The following is a 26030-nucleotide window of genomic DNA, read 5'->3' as shown; positions in this document are numbered from 1 at the left end:
AAGAGACTGACGGAGCAGGGTGATAAGCTTCAGGGAAGAGAGGAAAGGAAGGTGAGGAGAGGAGAGGATGGGGGAGGGAGCAGGGCCAAGACGAGATTAATTGATTTTGGAAAGAACTCAAAAACACGTCCCCAATCCAGTGATTTAAAGAGCTGGCTCACAGTCAGCGTGATGGAGCCGGTGCGGCAGCTGGCTGCAAGAATATGAAGGCGTCCAGAAGTCTTTTAGATCACATATATTTTGGAATTTGTACTTTGAGGTCATTTTCAAAACAATTTCTTTAAAGGGTGTCGCAAGAGTGACACAGCAGGTTATCACTGCCGCAATACGGCATTAATGAATTATCCCTACAGTATGGAGCGGCTACAGTTTTTAACAGCATAGACAAGACTGTAGCAGCACCTGCCCGGTGACATGTGCACCTCTGACACACAGAATAATCAAATGAGAAAATCATCTTTAACTACATAATTAGAACGAAGACTTCTTTCTTGACGGTAATGAAAAAACAGCAAAAATGACTGTGTCCATGCTGGACATGTCATCAAACCACAGTGTAAAAAGCCGTGTGAGTGGCTCTCATAGGCAAGGAACCAAACATTACAACAATCATCAAACACACACACACAGCAGAGATTTTCAGACAGCCTGCAACACCACAGCACTTGTACTGACTAATAGGGTTTGAATGAAGTGAACTGTGCTAAATGTCCCACTGCACTGAAGCCGAGAAGCAGAAGGTACATTTTAGTTTTGAGGATTACAGTACGTAATGTTACTATGTATGTAGTGTTGATTTGATAAAAATGTAATCTGAAAAATTAATATTAACTTGTAGAAATTGGCAAATTTATGAACAACTGCTTGAAATAAACAAGTCACATTATTCCTGCTTCAACTGTTTAACTTAGCTAGTTATTAGCTAATAAAATAGCTAAAAGCTACTTGTTAAATTTGTGAACATGATAACACACTAAAGAATTGCCCCTGTGCCTCAGGTTGAATTTAAACATATGCTCACATGAAATACGCTATGTACATACTGTCATAACATATGAATTTTAACTGCTTGAACATGGCAAGTTGTGCACAGATTAGCATTTTAGTGCAACTGTCATGCTAGCTGCCACATTTTGTGAACACCAATCCGTCAAGTCTCTAATCACATATTATTCTATTGGAAGATGACAGTTTAGCACTTAAACATCACACAGTGCCAAATATAAGTGCTAGCATCAGCACTAATGTTTCTACCAAATTTGTGACACAGTGTGGGAAACGCCGGATAAAGATGCAGGCTTTTCCCACACCGCTTGCACACAAAAAAATGCCACGCAATCAATACTGAACAATGGGCCTTTTTCAACTTCACTGTCAGAAAAATCTTGTTTAACAAAGTTTCTGGTGCACAAACTGCAAATGAAAAACACTATTTTCCATGAAATTCTTAAACAGCAAACCTCTCGACCATGAGGGGAAAACACTCGCTCAGCAGGGCTACACAAGCCTCGAGGCGCAAACTGTCCAGGAAGCCAGTGAAACCTGCCCCCCTCCAGTAACGCGAGCACCTTTTCTGTATTTGGCCTGTGGCGATAAAGCTGTGTGGACCGTGACGGATCAACAGTTTCTTTAAAACCTAGAAGAATCAGAATTTTACTAGCGTGCTACCAATGGCTATTAATCTATTTCCATTTTCACTAAACCACAGTACTTGAAACAAGAGACCCATTTTGACATCTTTTAGTTAAAAATTAATGGAAAATAAACAAAAACGGATAGTTGAAAGTCTAGGAAACAATAAAAAAAGTGAACTTTATACTAGTTTCACATGCTGTGTCAAGCAAGCATGGAAAAATCAGACTAGTCTTCCCTCACAATGGTTTGGTGCAGTTTATGCATGAGAAACTACTAAGTTACCTCCACTTTTCAGGCAGTGTTTTGCTTAGTCCCTTCCATTCTAAACGACTTTAACTGAAAACTGTAGTTTTCCACACTCAACTTTTTGAGTCCATCAGCTGGGTACTTATAGTGCACTCTGAACATGTACTCAAATGATCACGTGTAATTATGGAAGTACAGCAATTTTTGACACAGCATTTGTGTGCATATTAGCATAGCATTTAGCTCACCCTCATAGAGCAGCTAGCATGGCTTTAGACATTATGATGTCTAAATTTATTATATAGCAATTACCAAGGATTAACAAAAATATGGATGATTTGCAAACAGCATGCTCAATGATTCTAAGATGTTTCTGCTATTATCATCATTATTATTATTATTATTATCATATTACTGCCCTAGTTGGGTGTCACGGATTCTAAAGTAATGCATTACATTTTTCTGTGTTGCAGAAGTGTGACATATTAACTACATAATAGCAAGAAATAACAATCCACAGAGCTACCAGTAAACCAGACGGACATTTTCTTAAGCTGTGCAAATCAAAAGGGCAAAAAATGTCAAACTTTTGCCAGGACAGCGGTGAGTGAGCGCGACAAGTAATTTATACCTGCAGATTATGCAGTTTTCTGTCACGTTATACAGATAATTTCAGATTCTGAATTTTACTTATTTCCCATTGGGCTTTTACATAGATTCAAAGTTGCCTGGTGCAGCTTTCACATCACCACTAAACAGCCATTTCATCTCCCAAGCAGTCTGGCAGACTCTCTGCATTCAGCACATTTAAAAGTCGGGCTCCTCCGTCGGCGCCCGCTCCCTCCCCCTGACCCCAGCTGTCCCGGTCATCGCTCTCATCTGTGTTTGACTCGTACTCTGATCCAATCCCAGATTCCCTGAAACGAAGCAACTCCAGGGCTCCCAGGACCTGCTCCCGCAGCAGCGAGCTTTCATCGGGGGCCCCGTCGCTGGGAGTCTCCCCTGTGTCCTGTCCCTGTTCCTGGCTGTCTGCCGCTCGGGAAGTAAAGCGGAAGCACTCAAGCCTAACTCCGCTGCTGCTAAGCCCCGAGGGGATGGTGTCAGCGCCCATGGTGCCTGGAGAGCAGGACCCGGGCAGGACAGAGACCCAGGCACTATTGCTAATCTGAAGCTGGGACTCAGCTGCTAACAGGCCTGTAGATGAGGAAGGGGTGGGGGGTTCATGAGGAACGCCGGGAGGCTTTGCACGAAATGTGATCTCCAGAAGACTGTCCTGGGAACCCACTGTGGAAAACAGAAATGAGAAGAGATCATATATGACATATTTATAATGGATTAAGCAAAGCACAGAAGATATTTCCTTATCACATATAAACAGAGATGCAGACCATGTAAGAAGAGGGGACGGGTCAAAGCTGAGATTACAAAGAGTGGGATGACGTCTGTGCTGGAACGGGAGAACGGGGAGCGGTACCCTCTAAGAGGGCTGTCATAGTATAATTAACTGTGTGCCAGAAGTAGGAGAGAAAACGGAGTACAAGAACATGAGCGCAATGGGAAAGAAAGAAACCAATTAAAAGTAAAGAAAAACAGGGAGAAATTGATGATTTTTTTTACAGATCAGAATGGAGGTAAACAGGAAGATTAAAGGCAGCCAAATAAAAATCTACACTACACTTTAAAGGAGAAAACGATCTGAGTGGAAAGTCAATTACAAAAGTGTATTAGCCACTCACTGGATGTTAACTGGCCCGCAGCTTTGAGCTCCAGCTCCTGGATCTGTTTGACCAACAGGGAAATGTGCTGCAGCAGGTCTGTGTTCTGCTGCAGCAGCCTCTGCACTCTGGCCTGGGCTTCAGTCCGAGCACACGCCTCCACCGACAGCTGTTCCTGCAAAACATTTACCTAAACACACACACAGACATACAACTTTTAAATGCCACTGCCCGGGCATATTCAGTGTTACCTGAAACTGTTCAAAGTTTATGTAAAGGTTTAGTGTCTGAAAGCGCTCTGTGAATTTCATAATCATAAATACAGATACTCATGTCCTGTTTCCTGGGAGGTTTTGATAATTAGCCTTTTTTTATGTGATCAGGAAGTTTTGTGTCAAACAGCCTTTGCTCAGTTACATTAAGTAAAGCACATTTCATTAAATTGTTGAGCATATTTTAACCCCGTAACATCAAGCAGATCATATTTTAGACATATACCTCTACATAACCCAGAATGAAAACTCATAAATGCAAATCTTTTTCTTTAAAAAAAATGTCCAGAAGGTTCAATAACCACTCCACTTTCAACAAATTACATTTTATTTTTTTTGCCAATTATTTCAGGGTTTCGGCCTTAAAGGGTTAAAACAACTGATGCTGGTATGCACACAGGCACACGGTGAATTCTTCAAGGCTTGTGATTTTTCATTAAATGCATCACAGCTGATGATTCAGTGCACAAAAAAGAAAAAAAAACTGTGTGCATCAATACAGTTAGTGAGAGTTTCATCACAAAAAGGAGGAGAAGAAAAAAATTGTGCGATAGCGTCACAGTGGCATGAGATCACCTGCTTTAAAAATACTTGTGGATATTTTTAGCTTCATTTACTCAGCACTCATGGGTCGGAACACACCCCTTTTTAAATGCAAGCTTCATTTCGATCTCGACGGCACTTCCGTGACATTTTAATGGCTCTACCTCGCGTGGTTTCAACACCATCGCGCTGACAAGATCTGTCCACAGACAGGCAAACACACATAAACAGCTGCTATACTCAAAACTGCCGTTGTGGAAGTTTGCACTACTGTAAAATTTTCCATGAACACATTTTCCCATGAAGAGACTCACACAAACTTAAAAGGTGAAAATATCTTCTGTGAGGTTCCAGAAGGGGAAAATTACCTGCGCTGAAGCTGCTAGTGCTTGTTGTTCCTGCTGCTGCAGTTGTTTCTGAAGGAAGTGGACCTGGTGCTCTGCAGAGCAGGATCCCCCTGCTGCAGCATGAGCCAGCACAGAGGCTCCAAGGATGGGCGAGCTCAGCAGAAGAGACGGGTCATCAGATACCTATAATGAATAATAAAATGATGGTGATTTAGGCTCCACTACTTCTACAAGCTGAGTTGAAGCACTTTCACTAGTCATTCACTACACACATAAAGACTGCTATCTACAAACTTTGACAACCACTATGCTGGGATCAGACTACACAGTATTTTTGTAGGAGTAGGCAATTATAGACTTATTTTGGCTTTTCCTGACCGAGAGACATATAGGAGTACACACACACTCGGGATCAAATCAACGTTTCCCAAGAAAAGAATACAATCGGACAACGGCAACCAAAGTAGCTCTTTTGATTCCTCTGTTATGTGCCTCTCAGTTCCCTCTGTCCTCCTACCTGTGAACTGGAAATCCATCTCAGCATCCTCATGGAGGATGTCTCAAATCCTAAAATACACCCAGAGGATGGAGGAGTGAGGAGAGATGAGTCTCACAGGAGGAGCTATGATTGAAGGTGCACAGCTCTATCCTTTATGGAAGTGATTTTTTATTAGTGACTCGTGAAAAACACTCAAAGGGACAGAGCTGGAATATACAAAGCCTGAAGGGCATGAAGAGGACTCCTGAAATAAGTAAACGCTGTTATGCTTATCTGAGATCGTGGAATAGAGCAGTAGGTTTTAACAAAATCATGGACAAATGATCCAGCAGTGTTATACATCACAATTATGTGAGATTGCTTTTAAATGACTGAATCTGTCAGAATCTGACTGATGTAGGAGTTTTAAAACCGACAACGAAACAATATTTGGTGATTTAAAAATCTGCCACCTCAACACCCCCGTGTGTGTCGGGGACAGCTCTTTCATTATGCTTGCTTTGTTTATGCTATATACTGTCTTCAATTACAGTTGTGTACAGTATCTTATTCTTATTCTATTCCAGTGTTCATTAATTTTTGCTATATAACTTTGCACTGTCCACTTTCTGCTGTAACAAAACAAATTTCCCACGTGTGGGACTAATAAAGGTTATCTTTTCTTATCAATGATGTTTTAGACAATGTCCAGTTTGCTACCTGGTTGCCTGTCCAAGTGGATCCCACATACCTTGGTTGTATTACACTAATGCATTAATAGAAGAGAGATAGTTAGACAACAGTGTAATTGTCTGGAACTGCTCTTCATTTATTAAAGCGGCTGTGTTTTTAAAACCTTTGAAAGAGGAGTGAAAGAAGCTATCTATGTCCACTGTAAACAAACATCTTTGAACGATGCCACCACGTAGCACATCATTATATACCAGCTAGCCCAACTTCAGTAACCCTCCAAACGTCACTGCTGTTTAGTTTCCTGTCTTCATTTATGTTGGAAGTGATAGCAGAGCTGTACGTTTGAATTTTTTCAGAAATCACTCAGTCAGACATAGGGATGGGTACCGGTAATGGCACCGGTTCTGACATAAACGGTAGTAACCAGACCGAAAAGCAGCGCACATTTCGGTTCTTTATTTCGGTTCTTTTTTTTTTTCCTGAGATGTCATACACTTTGGATTCTAGCCAATCATTTTACCTTTGCGAGCGTAGTAGGCGGGCCCAGGTACGTACGTTCTTTTAGAGCAGAGCTACAGATTAAAAATGCCCAAAGCGAAGCGGTCAAAGTCTGGCTGTACTTCACAGCAAAAGATGCAAACTCAGCAGCCTGCAACAAGTGGTTTAAGGTGATACTGTGATACTGTGCAAAGGAGGTAACACCTCGAATCTGATGAAACACCTGGCGACGTATACCATTTTGTTAAAAGCCATGAAATGCGCTGTATTTGATAGCTTGCTGCGAGACACCGTGCACATCTACTGCGCGTGGGTTGCCTGTTATCGGACCCGGAGTTAGCAACAAGAACCCAAAGAGGAGAGTCCTGCCCCTAGCCCTGCCAGTGTAGCAGAAATGATGACGGATGATGATGGCAGCAGCAGCCGTTCTTCTCTGCGTGAGTAGCTTAATGTTGTTCGTGTGTAATTTACGTTGAGTAGGCTAACCACGTTATTACATGAATGCATGTAAGGTGAACTAGCAAACATCATCATAGCTACATGCGGCTGTCTTCTTGTTTGATGGCAGATACTCCCTTCACCCTGGCCAAAAAGGCTAAAATGACCAAAGAAAAAGTGGAAAACAGCTAAACATGAGAGGTTTTTGGACAAAGTTTGTTTTTTCCATTGTTTAAGCACTGCTTCCAGCCAAGAGTGATACCATAAATCCCCTCTAGCTGCAGAAAAGGCTAACATTATTATCTTTTTACAAAAAAATAGCTAAACATGAGAGGTTTTTGGACAAAGTTTGTGTTCTCCATTCTTTAAGCACCGGTTTGAGCATCGTTTAAGCACCGGCACCGTTTCAAAAGTACCGGTTTGGTACTGGTATCGGATAAAACCTAAACAATACCTATCCCTAGTCAGACAATAGTATATTATGTTTAGGTGGAAACTAGCAAGCTAACGCCCTGCTAACATCTAACTCCATTAAACTTCATAAATTCTGTTTTCATGGATGCCTGGATTTTAAACGTAATTGTTACACCTGGTAAAGCAGCAACACTGATTATTTTATTAAAGATGAAAGAATTTATATAGTTTGTAACTCTCAGTGATGCCACAGTGTGTGTTTGACTTTGGGACCTGAAGCGGAGTTTGGACCCGGAAACGGCTAATGACTTAAACACCTGATATCAGACGATATCTGCCCATGAATTGGCTTTAGCTTTTATCCATTATGCCACATTATATGAGGCACACTGGTAAGTTGACACTCTGGTTTCTTTCCGGACACGAATAACCAACCTGTGTTAAGCTGATATGCTGTAGGCTGAAGTCGGCATTAGTCTCTGACATCAGGAAGAAACAGAGCTTGGCCACAGACAGAGAACAAAGTATAAGGCAGCAAAACCCACAATCCTACGTGACTAATAGCAGAAAGAAAAAATATATGAACGTTTGTATGTGTAAAAGCATGTCTACAGCAGTGGTTTGAAAGCTTCTCTTTGCCAGTCTGAACTCCTCAGGGAGGAAAATGCAAAAAGATGCTGCACTGACAGCAAGGAGCCTGTGTGCTTTCATCCCGATGGAGAAATCCACAGATGGTTTCTTAGATATCCTCACTGCTTGATTCTTAGGGTGTCTACAAGGAATTTTGTGATGATATCTTAAAATGTGTGTATAATGTGAATCCACTTTTACTGCTCAATGCTGCTGAAGTGCAGGCAGGTAGAGTGAAGTGCAGCAAGCCTGGAGGGAACGGGAAAACGATCAATGCAATATCTACCCCGTCAAGTTGCATAAATGAAGAAAATATCAAAGTGGGAACTGTATTTCACAGCAAATAAAAATCAATAAACGCTATTCTGTTGAAGTTGCTGCTGATGGAAAATTCTGTAGTGTTGGCTGTTCTTCTGTAAACTCTCTACTACTTGGTGTTTGATTTTTTTCTTTGAGGTCCTGACGACAGGCATGAAATTTACCAACATTTTAGAGCTGAAGATGGAATTATCTTGAAGTGTGTGAGGCACTGTGATAAATCAAAGTCTGATATTTAGACTGGCATTTTTTTTAACATAAGCATGATAATTATACTGTAAAGAAATGACCTTAGTCCAATAAGAATAAAGAAATTGTCTAATATTCTTAAATCCAATTGTGAAAGCAGTGCTTTAATTAGGGTTTCTATAAATAGATGTGTATTGACTGTATGGGCCGCTGCTGCTGGGGTGAATGACTCACACAATTATGCTGGAGTGCTACAGCAGGAATTGTTGACATGAAAGTCTTATCTGTCAAGAAAAAGATGGGAAATCAATATATTGGACTCCATTGTCATTAACACGTTACTGTGAAGGACACTTGACCTTCAGATTACAAACACAGGACTGAGACAGGTTGCACGTGAGACCTGATGAAATGCTGCAGGAAAATGAATAACGCAAAAACTATGACGCTTAAATTCCCTTGTTCTCGGGTCATTGTGCAATTAGACTTAATAACTGTTCGATTCGAACCAATTAACACCTCGTCAGAGCAACACCGGTTTTCTCTTGTGATTAATAAAGCTGACAGTTCCTCAGAGACTCGGTGGGAAAATGAGCAGACAGGCAGATAGCAGAGAGCGGCTTGTCCGACACACCGACGAGCAGAGCAGCACTTAGAAGTCCTGGCTGTGATTTCATCAATAAACCATATGATCCTATCAATATTAAAGAGCCCTTCTTCACAAGCAACCCTTAAAGACATGATTGCTTACAAGACCGCATATCCCTCTGAGCTCCGAGCCGTTTTCCATCTTTTGAGCTTTTATGAGGACAAACTTTAAAATTAGCAAACTACCCATCTGTGAGCTGTGGGACTCCAGGAAGCACCGAATAATACAATATTTTTTACTTTTTAAAAATCCCATCTATATATTTTGGTAACCTAATTCAGGATTAACAAATGGGTGGATGGACACCGGGCTTGAGGTGGCGTCGACTCTGGTCATCAGTTAATTTGCATTCATATTCAAACTTAAGGATGATTTATAGCCGATTAACTAATCAACATTTCTGGAGGAAACCAGAGTTACAGCCACTCCTACCCATAGTTAACATGCATAAGTTGCTTCTGCTCACTCCTAAATATCTCAGACCAGTTCTTCTAAAACATGGATGTAGCCACAGTGACGTCACACTTTGGTACTGGATGCATTTTGAAGCTTTATTTTGTTGGCGTTTTGGCCATTGTCCAGTTGTTTTTTCTTTCATTTTACCTTATATGAGAGGGCGCAGTGCAAATTTACCAGCTAAAAATGTACTTTTTCCTTTACTTGGGTAGTAAGCCACATTCATAAACTGTATGGCTGCGATGCAGAGACACAAATATCTGCTAATTAGTGCTTTTACTTTTGTCTTGGAGATACTGATGTCAAATTCGCTTCCTTTCATATAATTTCCTTGTATTTACTTTCATGCTTTAACTGTAAATAGATACCGTGCTTGTATAACTATCTAGTTTGGAGGCTTAGTTTGTGGTTTAGTCTTCTGGGACACATGGAGTGTGTTTCCCCACATATCTGTTAATTAGTGCTATGTAATAGACTAATGAAATATTAGACTTTTATTCTCCAAAACTGAAGCACAAACGTATCGGATGGTCGCCATCACACAGCAAGGCATAATATTAATATCGGATTAGTCCATTAAAAATCCTCCAAAAACACTTCAACATGAGACTCAGTGAAGAGTTCATTTTAATAACTCTAAATAGTGGATGAAGCCTAAAAAATGTTACTGTGTCAGGACACCTGTCAATGAATAAAACCATGCTCCTAAATCAATAATCAAAGTGAATGAGTCATAATAATTTTTTTTTTTTTTTACCACACTCACACTTTCTATTCAGGGGGAAACTATCCAGGGACAAAACACGCTGCACCAGTCTGTAAACATGTTTTTTTATGCTGTAAAGCTGTTATTTCAACATGGCAGGATCTGGGGGCTCACTCCCTTTGGAGGTAGCCTCCAGTGGCACCAAGAGGAACTGCAGTTGGCTTGATTTTTCAAGAAATGAAAATGCCCCGTTGGTATCAATGAAAAAAGGTTTTACAGAAAAAAACAGGAGAGCGGTTTTCTAGAATATGTCATGGCCTGAAGCAGCTCATTGGCATTTAAAGCTATAGACTATGGAACCAAAAACCAGAGGTATACCTGCAATGCAAGCAGTGTTGGTCAAGTTACTTGAAAAAGGTAATCAGTAACTAATTACTGATTACTTCCTCCCAAAAAGTAATCCCATTACTTTACTGATTACTTACTTTCAAAAGTAATTAATTACTTAGTTACTTAGTTACTTTTTAAAAACACTTTACAACCTGAATAGGTGATAAAGCGATAGATCTTTCAGCCCAATTCTACTTTTTCTGCATAATCCATCATACAAAATGTAATCAAATGGAAAAGTCCCTTTTTAAAACTTGTTTTATCAGTTTTAATCTCTTAACTTTATGCATCAAGCAAAAATTTAATTATATGCAACATTCTCTGACTGGAAGAAATTAGTTTAACATTTAAACCTATTTTCTGCACATTCCAGCACATAAAATATATATTTTTTTGTGTTTACACTCACTCTTTCAAATAGAAAGTAAAACACAGCAGAAAATAAATAAAGTCAAAGACTAGTGGTCCTTTTGCTCTATTTTCACCTGTAAAGCAGGAGTAGGGTAGGCGGAAGTTTACCCTGGTGCAGGTGTGGCGCAGCGGTCAGTGGAAGAATCCGTGAGTTTCTCTGTGAGTTTCCCATTACGTCGTTGCACACTCAGTGCTTGCTTGGAAGTTTAGGGTTTTTTTTCACTGTAAAAAGAAGTTTTCTTCCCACACACAACGGACACTAATGTTTTTGTCACTTTTTATGGAAGCAAACTCAAAGTAAGGTCAGTACTTCCACGCTTTAAACACTGCACGCTCATACTCTCTCCCGCACTCGATATATTATCCATTGTTGATCTGCACACAGCTGTTGTCACCAACGTCGCACTCGCTTACGTCACTGTTATGAGACATTCTAGCAAAAAATCACGGTTTTAGTAACGCAGTAACGCAGCGTTCCTACGGGAAAGTAACGGTAATCTAATTACCGTTTTTGCAATAGTAATCCCTTACTTTACTCGTTACTTGAAAAAAGTAATCGGATTACAGTAACGCGTTACCCATCTCTGATGGCAAGTGAAAAATTAAAGATATGTTGGTATTTTTAACAATGAAACTTGAAGGATGGGAACGTGCTTGACTTATTTTAACTAAACTAAGGTACAAAATAGGAGAAAAAGTCCCTTTTTTGTTCTGCACATTCTGATTTAAAGATCCTATTTTGTGGTTACCTGACTTCAAGAGTATATATCTGTAAAAAACACTGCCTACAAATACAATATGATACTACATACTATTTTAAATGTGTCATATCTAAACATGACTTCCTATAACTATATATTCAGAAATTTGAGAAAGCTCCACCCAAAGCCACATGAGCATTATTATAATAGTAGTATAGTGTAGATTACTATAGGTAACTTGGTTATTTTTCTAACAGTAATCCTAATGAAATGCTTACAAGACAAAATAATTGTTTATTAATAGTAAAAATTATTCATTTATAGTTCTTTATTATAGTTGCTGTGTTCATTTCAATTTTATTTATACACCTCCTAAACTCTCACCTAAAGATGCTTTACACTGCAAGGCAGAGGCCATAATAAGAGAAAAGAGAACACCTCAGCTGTCTATGAGCGTGAAGGAAAACCTGTCATGGTTCTGGGTCCCTTTGACCCAGCACTAGGGATGGGTATCGAAAACCGGTTCTTGTTGAGAACCGGTTCCCACTGTTTCAATTCCTTGGAATCGTTTGCCATTTTTGCAAACGATTCCCTTATCGATTCCAGTCGCCCCGAATGACGTCACCACGTTGCGGAGCGTCATTTACCTGGCAGGAAACACGGCGCCTAAGCGGCTCAAACGCTCAAAAGTTTGGTTATACTTTACGAGAACGGATGACAACAGGGCAACTTGCAATACTTGCAAAGTAGATATTTCATTTAAGGGAGGAAACACTACGAATATGCAAAAGCATTTGCTCACAAAACACGCGATGACCTTAAATGAATGTCGTGTTTTTAATTCCGCTCCGGACTCGTGAATCTCAACCCAGCAGCGGCGGTAACGTTTGCACGTCCTCTCCCGTTAATGCGGCAGGTAAATAATCAACTAACAGTGCATATTATGTTAGCGCGATCTGCCTTATTACAAAACCTGCCATTACTGTGCATTTAGATGACCATGATGAGAGAGACAGACAGAGTCTGGCTCAGATGCTGGCAGTTGTCGCTGCAGTCTACCGTTAGCGTCTCCTTTCAGGCCAGGATAGACGAATGTCACCGAGCAGTGACTAAGTTTGTGGTCAAAGGCTTGCACCCATTTGCCACAGCAGATGCCCCGATTTTAGGTAAGTGAATGTGTTTAATTGTAGGCAGGAACATTACTGGATATTCTTGTTTTATTGCTACAGAAGAATATTTATTTTATTATTTTACATTTACAATTTTTTTCCTGGGGACCCTGTGACACCCCATTGAAAAGCCGTAGGCTGTGGATCTCTTAAGATGTCACTGTTGGTTACTCCATGTTACTCCTAAATTTCTATCTCGTTCAAAGAGAAGATATAAAACAAAGTTCTAAGCTATTTGACCTTAGTGTTCTCCTTTTTTAAAAAGAATCGATAAGAGAATCGATAAAGAATCGAATCGTTAAACAGAATCGAAAATGGAATCGGAATCGTGAAAATCTTATCAATACCCATCCCTACCCAGCACTTTGAATTTCTTTTGTTTTAGTGATATTTTGTATTATGTTTTAGGTTCAATAGTAGTCTTAGTCTGTTTTATATTTTCTCATATTCCCTGTTTAGCTCCTTGATTATTAGATTCCCCCTTGTGTCTTTGTCCACTGTGTGTCTGTGTTTGTGTGAGTCCTTGTGTCTGGTTTCCCTCCTTGTGTTTCATTCTATGTTCCCCCGCCTATCATGTTTATCCGTGTTTCTCCAGCTCGTCATATCGCTCTCGTGTTCCCTCGCTACCTCTCGTCTGCCTTTCCTCCACACCTCTGTCAAGCTCATGTTTCCTGTTTTATTGTAAAAGACGTGCGTTCCATGTTCAGTGTGTTTAGTTTTTGTTTCCCTGGTCTCATTGTGTCTAATTCGTCTCAGCTGTGTTTCCCATGTGTTTTCTGTTCCTATTCCCTGTGTATTTAAGCCTTCCCTCTGTTCAGTGTCGTGTTCTCCCTCATTCCCTGCCACGTGCTCTGCCTACCTGCCTGTTTAGTTTCATGCATATTCTAAGTTTAGTTAGTTTTGCATTTTCTGTTGTGTTTTTGAGTTCAGTTTTGCCTTTGTGAGTCTATGTTTGGGTCCTATCTTGCCTGCTTTACACGGTCAGTCCATGACAAAACCTTCCTTTTAACAGGAAGAAACCCCCAGCACAACCAGACTCAGGGAGGGGGGCCATCTACCATGACCGGTTGGGGATGAGTTTAAAATGAATTACTAACAATTAAATGGATTAAATGCAACTTGGTGTATAAATACAGGAGATGACTGAAGGAGAAACGCTCAGTGCATCATGGGAAACCCACCCATGTGCCATAACCATCCATAAATAAAATGTAAGTGTGCCTATATCATCTCCCTGCAGGATTTCTGTGTTTCCATGTTTCATAACAGCGATGCTGAAATGATGAAGGGCAACAGTACCTTTCCATCATTACCAAGAGCCTCGTCCTTTTTACTCTTCTCCGGGTCTGATGAGGAGACGCACTCAATGCTCTCCTCTGTAGTGGCTTCAAGGTCTGTCTCCTCTGACAATGCAAACCTCTTCTTTGCTGCAGAGACCAGATGCACAGGATGGATTGTCATGCTTTATAGAAAAAGAAAAAATTGTGCTTTAAAGTTCGCAACATATCTAGAGGCAGTGACAGCAACAGCGTCGGCTGGCAGCAGCCCACACAAAAAAGGGCTTTGATCAGTGAGCTCGCACAACTAACCAAAACCAATTTGCAGCTTCAACATTCAACGTGGCAAGTTGAAAAAAAAATGGAGGAGGATAATGACATCTTTTCACACAGAGGTGTGCTCAACTGCCACTGTTTGATTCTGCCTCACTCCGAGTTTTAGCTTGTATAACAGAGAAAGCGAGAGAAACAGGAGTCGCAGGCCTGGGCGGGGGGGCGTTGTGTGCGTTGTGTTGTGTGACAGAAGCAGAACGGGAAGACGTGAGAGAGAAGGGAGTGGTTTTGCGGATGCAGATTTGTGTGTTTGCGTTTGTCGGTGTGAGTCACCTGGCACCGCCTGCAGCTCCTCCGCCTTCCCCTCCTCATCCTCCTGCTCGTCGTCTTTCTGTTGCAGGGTCAGCTGGTGACACACATCAAACGCCTGACCCACTGTCCGCACAATCCTCATGGCCTGAGACTGTGAGAGGGGGTGGGATGGAGACACCAAGAAGATGGTGTGTGTGTGTGTGTGTGTGTGTTGACGTTTTGAGAGAACAGCAGCAGGAGGCCAACGAGGGTGGATGCACAAATGAAAGTACACAGTTGGGGAGAAAATGAGGCCCCAGAGGAGTTGCACAGGAAGAAAAGCGAATACAGAGAGAGCGAGTGTATGAACATTGTGCACAGGTAACGAGAGAGAAGATGAAAAATGCAAGCAGGAGGAGGAAAGGGAATGTTGGGGCAAAGCAGGAGGTGAAGGCAGACGGAAACGGAGGGAGGAGAAAGAAAACAAATTAGGACAGCAAATGCTGGGAGGACTTGAGCTGCTTCTCCTTGTGTGTCTCTTTTGTATGCATGCTGCTGTCACAGCGATGATTGGTGTATTTCAGGAGCAAGTAAATTTGATGGCAGAGTGAAGATTAAGCCGTTTTTAGTATAGGAGGTTCAATTTAATTTGAATTAGACACAAATATTAACTACTAAGATCTTTTTAGTTGGGTCGCAGGAATGGCATTACAGTAAGGACTACAACTCGTCTTAAATGTTTGGTAACTGTGCTAGGGTTAGGAACTGATCTGAAGAAAAAGCCATTAGAGATTAACCCTGACATTTACAAGCATGTCCTAAAACTTGATTTTTCCACTAATTACAAACCCTTATTATACACAGGAGGAGAGACACCCAGAGAGTTACAGAAAAAATTACACAGTATTAACCCTCGGTTGATCCTCAAAAACAGTGAAAAATGTCGACTATTTTACTGTAATCTCTTTGTTTTATCTCCACAGTTAGCTGGAAAGGGTTGCATATTGAAACAATTGAAATATGACACACTTAGCTCTGAATGATGTGAAACGCCACGAATGTGGGAAGTGAAATGATTGGACTACAATAAGCCTCTTTGAATAGAAAAATAAAAATCAAGCAAGTACAAATGTACATGCTGGCATCAAAAACGAAAGAAATTCCATCCATCCATCCATTCTCTTCCGCTTATCCTTGTTAGGGTAAGCATGTCCTGGAAGAGTGGGAGGAAGCCGGAAGAGAGTACACGGAAAGAACCCAACAGTGCTCATCACCGCGCCACTGTGCTGCCCATGATTAGGAATATTATTCTCAATTAATTATTAACTAATACATGGTCATATTCAGGATTCCTTGTATATATCTGTTTTCACTGATGCACATTCAGATCAAAATCTGTTGTTGTATAGTGAAACATCGAACACGGAGGAAAGCATCAAGTTAAATAAAATAAATAAATAGTTAGTTTACATGTTGTTTTTGGTCTTAAGAACAAACAGCTTAATGCTTCTTTTTCTTGATTTTTTTTTAGGTTGTCAGAGCCAGATCTGCATTTGTCATCTGTCCATATTTGTCTGTTTTAGTGTAAGTTTTAATTAAAAACCCCAAATGGTTGCAAAGTGGTTTAGCTCAACAAGAGGAGAACTGCAACAAGTGTCATGTGTCAATATTTGATTCATGAGTTTTTCAGACTTCTACATCATCAGTGTTTCAAAAATGCAACCATATATGGCAATACGATATAAAAGGCAAAAACAGAGTTTGTACAACTCTGGACTCTCTTAGCTTTCTTGTAATTGCTTTAAGTATTCTTCAGACATTCAAAGCTCTTCTTTGAATGTTTCTGCCTTTTGTTCTGTTGTCTGTCAACATGCTCTCACACTGCTTCGTTAGTCCGAGCTCTGTTGAGGCCAATCCATAACTGATAATGATCCACTATGTTTTTCCATTCATTCTTTTGCTGCATTGGCAGTACGTTTGGGATCAGTGTCATGTTGAAAATGACACCCGATGGCGCTGTTCTGCATTCATAAATCCATCAGTTTTGACAAGCTCTCCAACAGCACAGTCACAAACTGTGACAGAGCCTCCACCGTGTTTTACAGACTGCTGTAGACACTCACTGTCTACACCTCTTTCCTGACCTCCTCTGTGCAGATGCATCTCTCAGGTCCTCTGTCAGGCCTGTCCTGGGTTTTTTCTCTATTTCTTAAAGACATGACTTTCAGATGTTGTTCTACTAAAGATTTTTTCCTCATGCCAAGATATCAAGACAACAATTTTTCAGCTAATAGGTCTTTGAAAGCTTTTTTTCAAAAATACAATTTCATGCCTGTCAAACTGTGCTGTATTTGGTATTTTAAGTAGATTCAGCTAAAGAAATGGGTGCTGAAGCTAAAGTTTTGGGTTTTGCAACTGGCTGCTAATAACAAAGTGGTTCATCCTTTGAGTTATGTGTCTTTTTAATTTTTGGATGGCTCAACAAACCAAAAAAACAACACTTCTCTGAGTGAAAACAAGTGAAAAAGCAGCCTTTGGAAAGCCTGGAGATCTATCTATCTGCAGCTCAACCTCGCATTTCTTTTTTCATAAAGCCTTAATATGCAGTCCAGAGGCAGCAACCTTAAACCACAGGAGTTAAACTTTATCCACCATATCCTTCCCGAGTCTCATTACGGGTGACGCTTTCCATACTGAACAGTGGCACAGAAATGCATTTATTGATATCTGCCTCTAGAGGACCATCCTGCCTCGAGGCATTCATTTTAAATTTCAAGGCAACTCGAGCTTGAAAGTAGTTCAATCAAGTGAAATAGCAATATAAAACAGCAAAAGCAAAAACACTGTAAGGAAATTCGTCATATTTCTCAATCAATACAGAATTGAATTCTTCTTTAAAATTGTCAGGTTAAACTGACAGGCCTCCGAGGGCTGAGGACAAAAGGCTGTGTTGGTGTACCGAGCTGACATCGAAGCTTTGCTACGCTGCAACATGCTGTGATGAAAATAAATCAAATCTCCTCTTATCAGCTGGTCCATCTCCTCCTACTCAGCACACATGCTTGGCCTGCAACAACCAGATAAGGCTCAACAGCCCCAAGGAGGTAGAGAAGCACCACAGACCACGTCTCTAACATTGTGATGTGTATTTGGTTCAGCTGTAGTGAAAATGTCTTTAAGCGCGGAGCAAAAATGCCCCCTTTTTCTTTTCGCTTCCCACCAGAACGATTAGTATTCAGCTTCTCTAAGCCACTGTCTGTCTGGTATCCATGGTGAAGGGATGGGAGTCAACCTCAGTGATGCTCAGTCTTTGTCGTGGAGGAAAAATTGACGCTGCTTGATATGCAGATATGTGGAGAAGAACACGCCTCTCATTTTTCATAAGTTATTTACTAGCACAGCCATATGGGGTCTGATTCTAGAGGTCCGCGCTATGGCTATACATCCCTGAGATTACAGACATGAACGCTACTAACAGATGCTTCAGAAGCTGAACCGGAAATGCAAATAATCTTTTGTTGATGTTAAAAAAGAAAAAAAATCTGCAAAAGATGTTTGTCTATTTCTGAATCGCTAAAACAGTAAAACACTGGAAAATATACTTTCAGTCATTCGCTCAGAGGTGGTTTTAGATGGGAAGACGGACAGAACCATCCAGTGTTTTTCATGTCAACTTAGCCTTTCACAGAGATTGAAGACTGGGATGAAGAGAGTCGACATGTTGCCTCTAACAAAAAGGGAAAAAATCCCTACAAGCCTCTGAGCAGTGCTCTGATTAACACATTCTGTTTGTATCTTGTTTAATCAGCACAAAACTCAGCGCGTGACGTCACAGCGCCTACAAGATGAGCAAGCCGAACGGCTAAAAAAAAAAGTCCAAACGAACGGCAGCTGTCAAGTCAACATTTCATTTAGAAATGTGTAAACAAACAGTAAACAAACAGCACGCCAATTAGCGAGCTTCAGAGTTCCTGGCAGGGTTAATTCTGTTTCCACTGAATAGAGTTTGGCTTGCTGCTTCCCTTATTTCTTTGAAGCTCTATCTTCAGGTAAATGGTAGGGGTGGGGGAAAAAAATCGATACTGTGTAGTATCGTGATATTCTGTTTGCTAATAATGTATCGATACAGGGACAGCAGAAATTTATATTTTGTTACAAAAAAAGTTTTTGTGGACTGGAACATGACTTCAGAGCATGTTGATCAGCTTCTTTTTCTGAGCAAGAATCCTGACATTCCTTCACTGTCCAAATGTGTTTAACTTTTTTTTTGGCAGAAATAAACATGACAGTTTACTTATTTTAATTTAAGACATGTTTTATTTTAATTAAGTTTAAAACTTTTTTATTTAATGTAAAATTATATTTTGTTTTAATTTACTTTCAAATTCTTCAGTTGCTGAAGGGGCTGCATAGTTTTCATAAATTTCATAGTTCAGAATAGTTATAATTGTACCAGATGGTTGCATTCAGTTAAGTTGGACTAGACTGTAATACAAACCGTTCAGTTTGTCAACAATAAAACTGATTGAAATGAGAGAAAGACTGAGTGCGAGACTTTGATATTAGATAAAATGAATATTGATAAAGTTTACCTTTATGTACAGAATCTGAATATCGCAAAATATTTTAAAAAATTGCAATAATATCGTATCGTGCGTTAAGTATTGTGATAATATCGTATCGTGGGATGTATGGTGATTCCCACCTCTAGTAAATGGTATCATTGCCCTCATCAGACTGTGAGCCAGAGAGTTTACAAGCCTCCTAAAATGACCAAATTGTTAGCATAGAGAGCTATTGTGCTAGCTATTTGCTAACAAGGTAAACTGGTGAAGATATTCTGAAAGCAGCCATTAAATAATGCAAACGAACCCTTTTTGTGCATTTGTGAGGAAAATGAAGGAAATGGAGACTCGGTGGCTAATTGTCATTTTTGAAAGTAACGTCTGTTAACAGGAGTAGAAATATTAAGCTGCCTGGTTAATGTTGCTAACATTACCATTATCTCCAGAGAGGAGAGCAGAGGGCTACATTGTAATGAAAGGTAATCCAGCCAGTGATTATCTGGGGCAATTGTAACTCAATGTCTCTGTAATCATCCTCGCTGTATAACGTTTGTGTCATTTATGCAGTAGTTTTGGGATCTGTGAGCAGTGAGGCTTACCTTTCTCTTAGACTTAAACACGTTGCAGCGGAAAATGTTGCTCTGTCCGTCTCTGGCTATATAACTGAATATCTTTAAGTCTTGAGCATCATGTGAGACGTAAAAGATCCTGTTGAGGCAAGAAAACATGTCAATTTTTTTTAAATTGCTTGTTTGATTGAGCTGGTTTTTAATGTAAAGTGCTCATTTTTCTCCCTGCTATGTAGCTTTTTTTCCTCAGTAGAAAACGCTGCCACTAAACAGCCTCAAAGACCTTGTTTTGTAATCCAGGGCTTTCTTCTGTGACTTATTTAGATCCCTATGTAATACAGAGCTGCACTTAGAAAGTCTCCGCCAAATAGGGAAAAACTGATTCTCACGCACTCACAACATCTGAAGAATTTATCCTAGCTTGGGAGCAGCACTGGGAGAACACCAGCTTGAGGCTGGGTTTGTGTTTCCTCCTGGTCTTGAACGGAGGATTTTTCACATGCAAGCAAATGTATGAAGCGCTACACCGCATACTGTAGTTTAACTTTAAAGTTTCCACATAAACCTGAAATATGTATGCTCTGCCCTGCTAATGTCCTGATTTATTTTTTAACCCTATCAAAAATCACATAAAGTTCAATCGCTTATGCTGATTTTGGATCTGACAAGTAAAATGATCACTGAGAGAAAAGTTAAAAGCCACACACAGACTTCATTTTCACCAAAGTTTTATGATGGCAGCTCTTAAAATATGAGACCTGCATTTCTTAGCTTTTGTCACATCAAATGAGGAATGAGGATGAGACGTCTGGACTTTTCGAGATGTGCATCTTAAAGAGATGGGTACTAAAACGAAGCTTTTCGTTGCACAGCCTGACAGGGAGGTTGTGTTTTGGATGCATGTAAACATATTCCAGCAGAGCGACATGTACACTTTGTTACAGTCGACAGGGCCCACCTGTAGATAGGATCCTGTGTCACCAAGATGGTGTTGTCGTCCCACGACCACCCTTTTCTCTGTTGCAAGACAAAAATCACACAGCTGACAACTGTGACTTAAAACAAAGATGTCATTCAAGGTGTGAAAACTAGTAAATGGAAAAATCATATGTGGTTGTGCAAGACCGACCTTCCTCTTTTTGCGCAAAATCACTTTGACGAAGTCAGTAGATACGACAATGTTGACCTTCTTTTTCTTTATGTTCTTCAACTTGAATTCATACTGTGAAGGAGGAATAGATAGAATAAACAACAAATCCAAAAGTTGAATCAAAGCAAACTGATTACAGTACTACCCGGTCTGACTCGCATTAAATATATTTATGGTCCTGCAGAGATGGAGCTCTATGAAGCGGAAGGATCACACGGAGAGGAGCTATCTTTTTTCACTGTCTTCTTCCCCGCAGGAAAACTGGGATGGCGTAAACATCGAGAAACTGTCAGTTTCTCTTTCTGGGAGCTTTTTAAGTTTTCAAAGGCTGACTTCCCAGAGGGAGACGGACATGTTTGGGACGCTTTCATCCCTCTGCTTGATTAACAGTGTGTCCTCTGCCGCCACTGCAGGCTCAGACTCCAAATCTTACCGTCATAGGATGTAGGGTAAAAACCAAAAAACAGAAAGATTTGTATGAAATAACATGTTTGGCTTTGAAAACACAAAGTCAGACATCAGATTATTAATTGATCAGATGAGGTTTGATGAAATCACTCTCCAGCACACACACTGTTGCCCAGCGTGTGCAGCAGGCTTGGAAATTCTCTGTCAAGTTTCCTTTGGTTTGTGTAAATATGAGAACGCAGAGCTTTCTCTTAGTTTCATCAGAAACTGGAGGCGGAGCTGATTTTAGTCCAGAGAGGTTTGACCATGCAAGCCTGCGACCTGTGTCCTTGTCATCTGGTCTTGTCCTGTCAATGCATCTGGTTGTTGTTGTGTGAGTTTTTTCCCCACATGCAGGCTGGATGCAGGTGCTCAGGTGAAGGACATTGATCTCTGTGGTGTGTGTGTGTGCAATCCAGGCTAATGCAGCTCTGCATAAACCAGGACCATCCATCTCCGCACATGCTGCTGTCAGAGGGAGATGAAGCGTTCGCGCCACGTTTTCACGCACATGAGCCCGAAACTAATTCACACTGAAACCGCCCCCGGACAAAATAACGCTACAGGTTGTGGAAGCTCACCTCTCGTCTTGCCCCCTGAGCCACTGCGAGTGCTTTAAGGACAAGTTAGCTTTTGAATATTCACAGTCTGTCTCCCCCAGAAGCAGAGACTATTAATTACTGTGTGATAACAGAGCTCAAAAACAGCCCGAGCATTTTACAAACCTGCTTTTATGTTATCCATCTTAATCCCACACACATTTACAATCTTTTTTTTTCAGTTTTATTGTAGTTTCATCATTTGTCTCTTTTTGCCTCGTTTGCCTTCTTATTATCAGTTTGTTTCAAAGACTTAGAGCAAAGCATTTCACAGTCTTTTAGATAGGAGCTTTGTAGTAAATTAACATTGTCTGCTTAAGCACAGATAAATAAAAGCTAAAATGCAGGAGAAAAGCCTTCAGCGGTTGGATTGCTTTGTGCATTGTGTGGGTTTCTCTCTTTTCTTTTCTCCATTTGAGCTGCTCTGTTGAATGTGTCTGTCATTTTCTCCAAAATGCATAAAAGCAAGTTTAGAATCTACTTTCTAAAAATGTTCAAACACACACACACACACACACACTACTGGGATGCCTGAAAATACAAGAGGAATCCAAACACACACAGCATCCCTACATCTTTGCCAGTGTGATCAAATGACCAGCATCGCCCACTGTACGGGATGCTGGATCAGGATTAAGTCTTTCTTTGGGTGTCACTGGGGAGGCGGCCGATCTCCGAGTGACACCATAAACTTGGTTGTTAGATTAGACGCAACAGCTGACAAGCAGCTAAATCCTTTCCTCCCCGAGTGTCTCTGTAACACTGCAGTGATGTTTAATGACAAGGCCGCGTGTTGTTCCCAGCGGCCTTGCATGATCGTAACGAAAGGAGGCTTGAAGGATGTTGTTTTTTTCCCCTGATGGCACCAAACATATCCCTGTGCGCCGTGTCTCTCCTCAGCCAGAAAATCCAAGCTGCCCTACGAATCCTGCCCTGATTTAAACTGCTCCTGACGGCCCACTGAATCTGCCCACTGTGTAGTTTTACACAGACAGGTCATTTATGTGTAAAGAGGGGAAGAAAAGGAGAAAGGAACTTGTGAGGAGTGCGTCTTTGTGCACGTGCAGCGAATGTCGCCAGTGTTTCAAAGTGGGTTTTGTCAAAGAGGCAAAGTGTGCGTGCTTCAGGGAAATCTTACTCTGATTCTCCTCATTGCTGCAACTATCTCCATTCGGCTCCCGGGGCGGCCCACCTCCAAACTGCCTATGTACTGCAAAACATAAGAGAAAGGTTTAAAGATGGGATTGTTGAGGAAGTGAATACTTGGGAAGTGCTGGGATGACACACTGTCTCCTCTTTAGATTGAACCATTGTCAGCAGTTTTGGATAAGCAGACAACTATGTATAAAATTGTAATTACACTGCACATTATTTTTTCAAGCAAATATCAAATATAGACAATTCTACCTTCTCAGATTTGGCAATTTGCAGTTTTTATCTGTCATAAAATTATGAATTTGGCTATATAAGTGTTGGTCAAAGAGGACAACACATCCGAACAAACTATATGATTTTTTTTTTACAGACTAAATCATGTTATTAGTGCAGACCAGAGCCAAAACAGTAAAACTTAAAGAACTGTTCATAATTCCCACAGTGCAGTCAGTCTCATTCATCTGCACTAAACCAAAACTTTGTATTATCCTTGAAACAAGATTATGAAAATGAATTTTAAAAAATGACAAAGTCATAAAGGGAAATTTAATATAAAATATAAAATTATTGCATGATCAGAAGACGCAACAATAAACTAACACACACAATTATGCAAGAAAAAAAGAAAAAAGAAATATAAGACGACATCTGAAACCCAAGAAGCCCACATAACAGTGTTTAGCATATTAGGACTCGCTGGTCTTCAAGCCTGAAATGCTGCCCAGAAAGTACAATCTGTTGCAGAGGCTTCTTACCTTTGCCTCGAAGCACACCCCATGCTTAAACACCTCCTCGTTGTGCATGGGGATCCTCAAATCTTGCGCGTCATCCACTAAATTGTACTTGGTTACTCCTGGCATCGCTTTAATTTTAGCTCACTTGCTCCCGACACTTGTTTTACGACAGCGCTAGAGACCTGCAGATATGCGCATCTCCTCCGGCGCTCTTCCCTCCGCCCTCTCATCGGAGAGACGCGTCACTCCGGAGGTCATGCCGTGGGCGAGGCGCCACGGTCGCGACCGAACGATTGGTTGATGGGCTCAATTAATGTGTTAATCGGCGATCGGTGAGCGGTCTCACTGGCCCGTTTTTTTTTAAAAAGCCGGGTTGAAGCGAAGCACGACTGAAGAGCAGTACGCGTCGCCACCGCCGGGGACCCGGTGACGCACGGATCTCAGCACTGGATCGTTTTCTTCTTCAAGTTCCCTCAGAATTAATTAATGACTCACTGTCCGCACGTGTACTAGCTATTAAACTGGATGCATGACACCTAATAGATGGAGAAATACTCAGTGGTGTGTCGGTTCTATCAGCAGCTGCTGCTGGTGTTTGGTTGTGTGACATCTAGCGGCATCACAGGGAACAAACAAAACCCTGAAGACAGTTTAGTGGATTCGAGATTCTCCAGGGCTGTGTGGCCTCCTCAGAGTGACAATTCATGTCGACAGCATTTTCAGAGAAGCGCAAACACCTACAGAAAAATCAGTCAATCAATCAATCAATCAATCAATCAATCAATCAATCAATCAATCAATCAATCAATCAATCAATCAATCAATAACCCGACACATGCCCGTCTGGTGACACGCTGTTGATATTTATTTATCAGTTAACTCTTACATTATAAAGAGCATGATTATTAAGGAGACCAGCTGGATATTTTTTGGGTTAAATGTACATATATGATTTTCCATGTGGACATAGATTAGACAAAGTAAGTAAGTAAAAATACATAAAAATTCTCGCTATGCAGTTTCAGAATTCAGGAATTCAAATTTTGCCACATAGAGACAAACATTCTTGGGTGAAAAAAAACAATATTTGCTGAATAAATTAGACTGACCTGTTTCTTTTTTTGTAAAAAAAAACAAACAAAAAACAAAACAAAACAACAACTTATGATGTCCCAGCAGATATCAATTTAAACAAACAGAAAACATTAACTCAAATTACCTCTCATATGACTGAGGTATGGTATGCAGAAGAGCAGCGAGCAGCAGCAGAGCACACTGGGTGCCACTCCTGTCAGCTAAGAACAGGAACCGAGGCTAAAATTCACACAGGCTCACCAAAGTCAGACAACAGAAGATACTAAAATTATTGCCCGGTCTGATGAATCTTAATTTTTGTTGCCACATTTGGATGGTAGGGACAGAATTTGATGTAAACAACATGAAAGTGTGGCTCCATCCTGCCTCATACCAGTGATTCAGGCAGTTTGTGTGGGTGTAATGATCTTTTCATATTTTCTTATTACAAAATGAGCATCATTTAAACACAAAAGCCTCCCTGAATAATGTTGTTGACCATGTCCATCCTTTTATGACCACACTGTACCCATCTTCTGATGGCGACCTGGAGTTCAAGGCAGCCTCCACAGTCACAGGAGATTCATGTCACAGGTGTGGAGCTGACTAATCTGTGGATCAGCTGTGCGATGCTGTCATATCAATACAAACCAAAGTCTGAGGAATGTTTCCAGGAACTTGTTGGATTTATGTGAGGAGGAATTAAGGCAGTTCTGAAGCAAAGGGGAGTCAAACCTGATGAAATGAAAAAAGATGTGATGAGTGTTTTTTTTTTTTTTTTAGATGAGCTGAAATTGATAATTTTAGAATGAATGAATCAATACTGACAGTTGGAAAAGGTGAGTGGAGCTGCTCGTCCTTTCACAGCAGGAGGAGATAACTCGCCTGAATCCACAGCTTTTTGTCTTTAAAGAACTTTGGGACGATTAACAGCTAGAAGGCCTTTTTATTTCCCTGTTGAGTTGCTGGAAACCAAAAACAAAGCAAAAAAGGGAACA

The 26030-nt window shown here is 40.7% G+C and overlaps 1 protein-coding gene across 2 annotated transcripts; it reads right to left on the bottom strand.

Annotated features, from left to right (window-relative positions):
- Positions 1 to 490: 490 nt before the first annotated feature.
- Positions 491 to 24648, bottom strand: LOC146498105 (carboxyl-terminal PDZ ligand of neuronal nitric oxide synthase protein-like). 2 transcript variants are annotated; one of them, XM_085141411.1, is made up of 10 exons: positions 23980 to 24641; positions 23208 to 23279; positions 21003 to 21095; positions 20832 to 20890; positions 19904 to 20012; positions 14782 to 14911; positions 14198 to 14325; positions 4780 to 4941; positions 3618 to 3786; positions 491 to 3165 (listed from the first exon to the last, which is right to left on the bottom strand). In XM_085141411.1, exons 1-10 carry the CDS (start codon positions 24082 to 24084, stop codon positions 2633 to 2635), a joined length of 1560 nt encoding a protein of 519 aa, XP_084997537.1. In that variant the 5' UTR covers positions 24085 to 24641; the 3' UTR covers positions 491 to 2632. The 2 variants fall into 2 exon arrangements, with proteins under 2 accessions (XP_084997537.1, XP_084997538.1); XM_085141412.1 differs by lacking the exons at positions 14198 to 14325; positions 14782 to 14911 and having other exon boundaries at positions 23980 to 24648.
- Between the last annotated feature and the right edge of the window lie 1382 nt (positions 24649 to 26030).

This window comes from Neolamprologus multifasciatus, chromosome 18 (assembly GCF_963576455.1).
Source record: "Neolamprologus multifasciatus chromosome 18, fNeoMul1.2, whole genome shotgun sequence".
Lineage (NCBI taxonomy): Eukaryota > Metazoa > Chordata > Actinopteri > Cichliformes > Cichlidae > Neolamprologus > Neolamprologus multifasciatus.
This window is presented reverse-complemented; position numbering and strand designations above follow the sequence as displayed.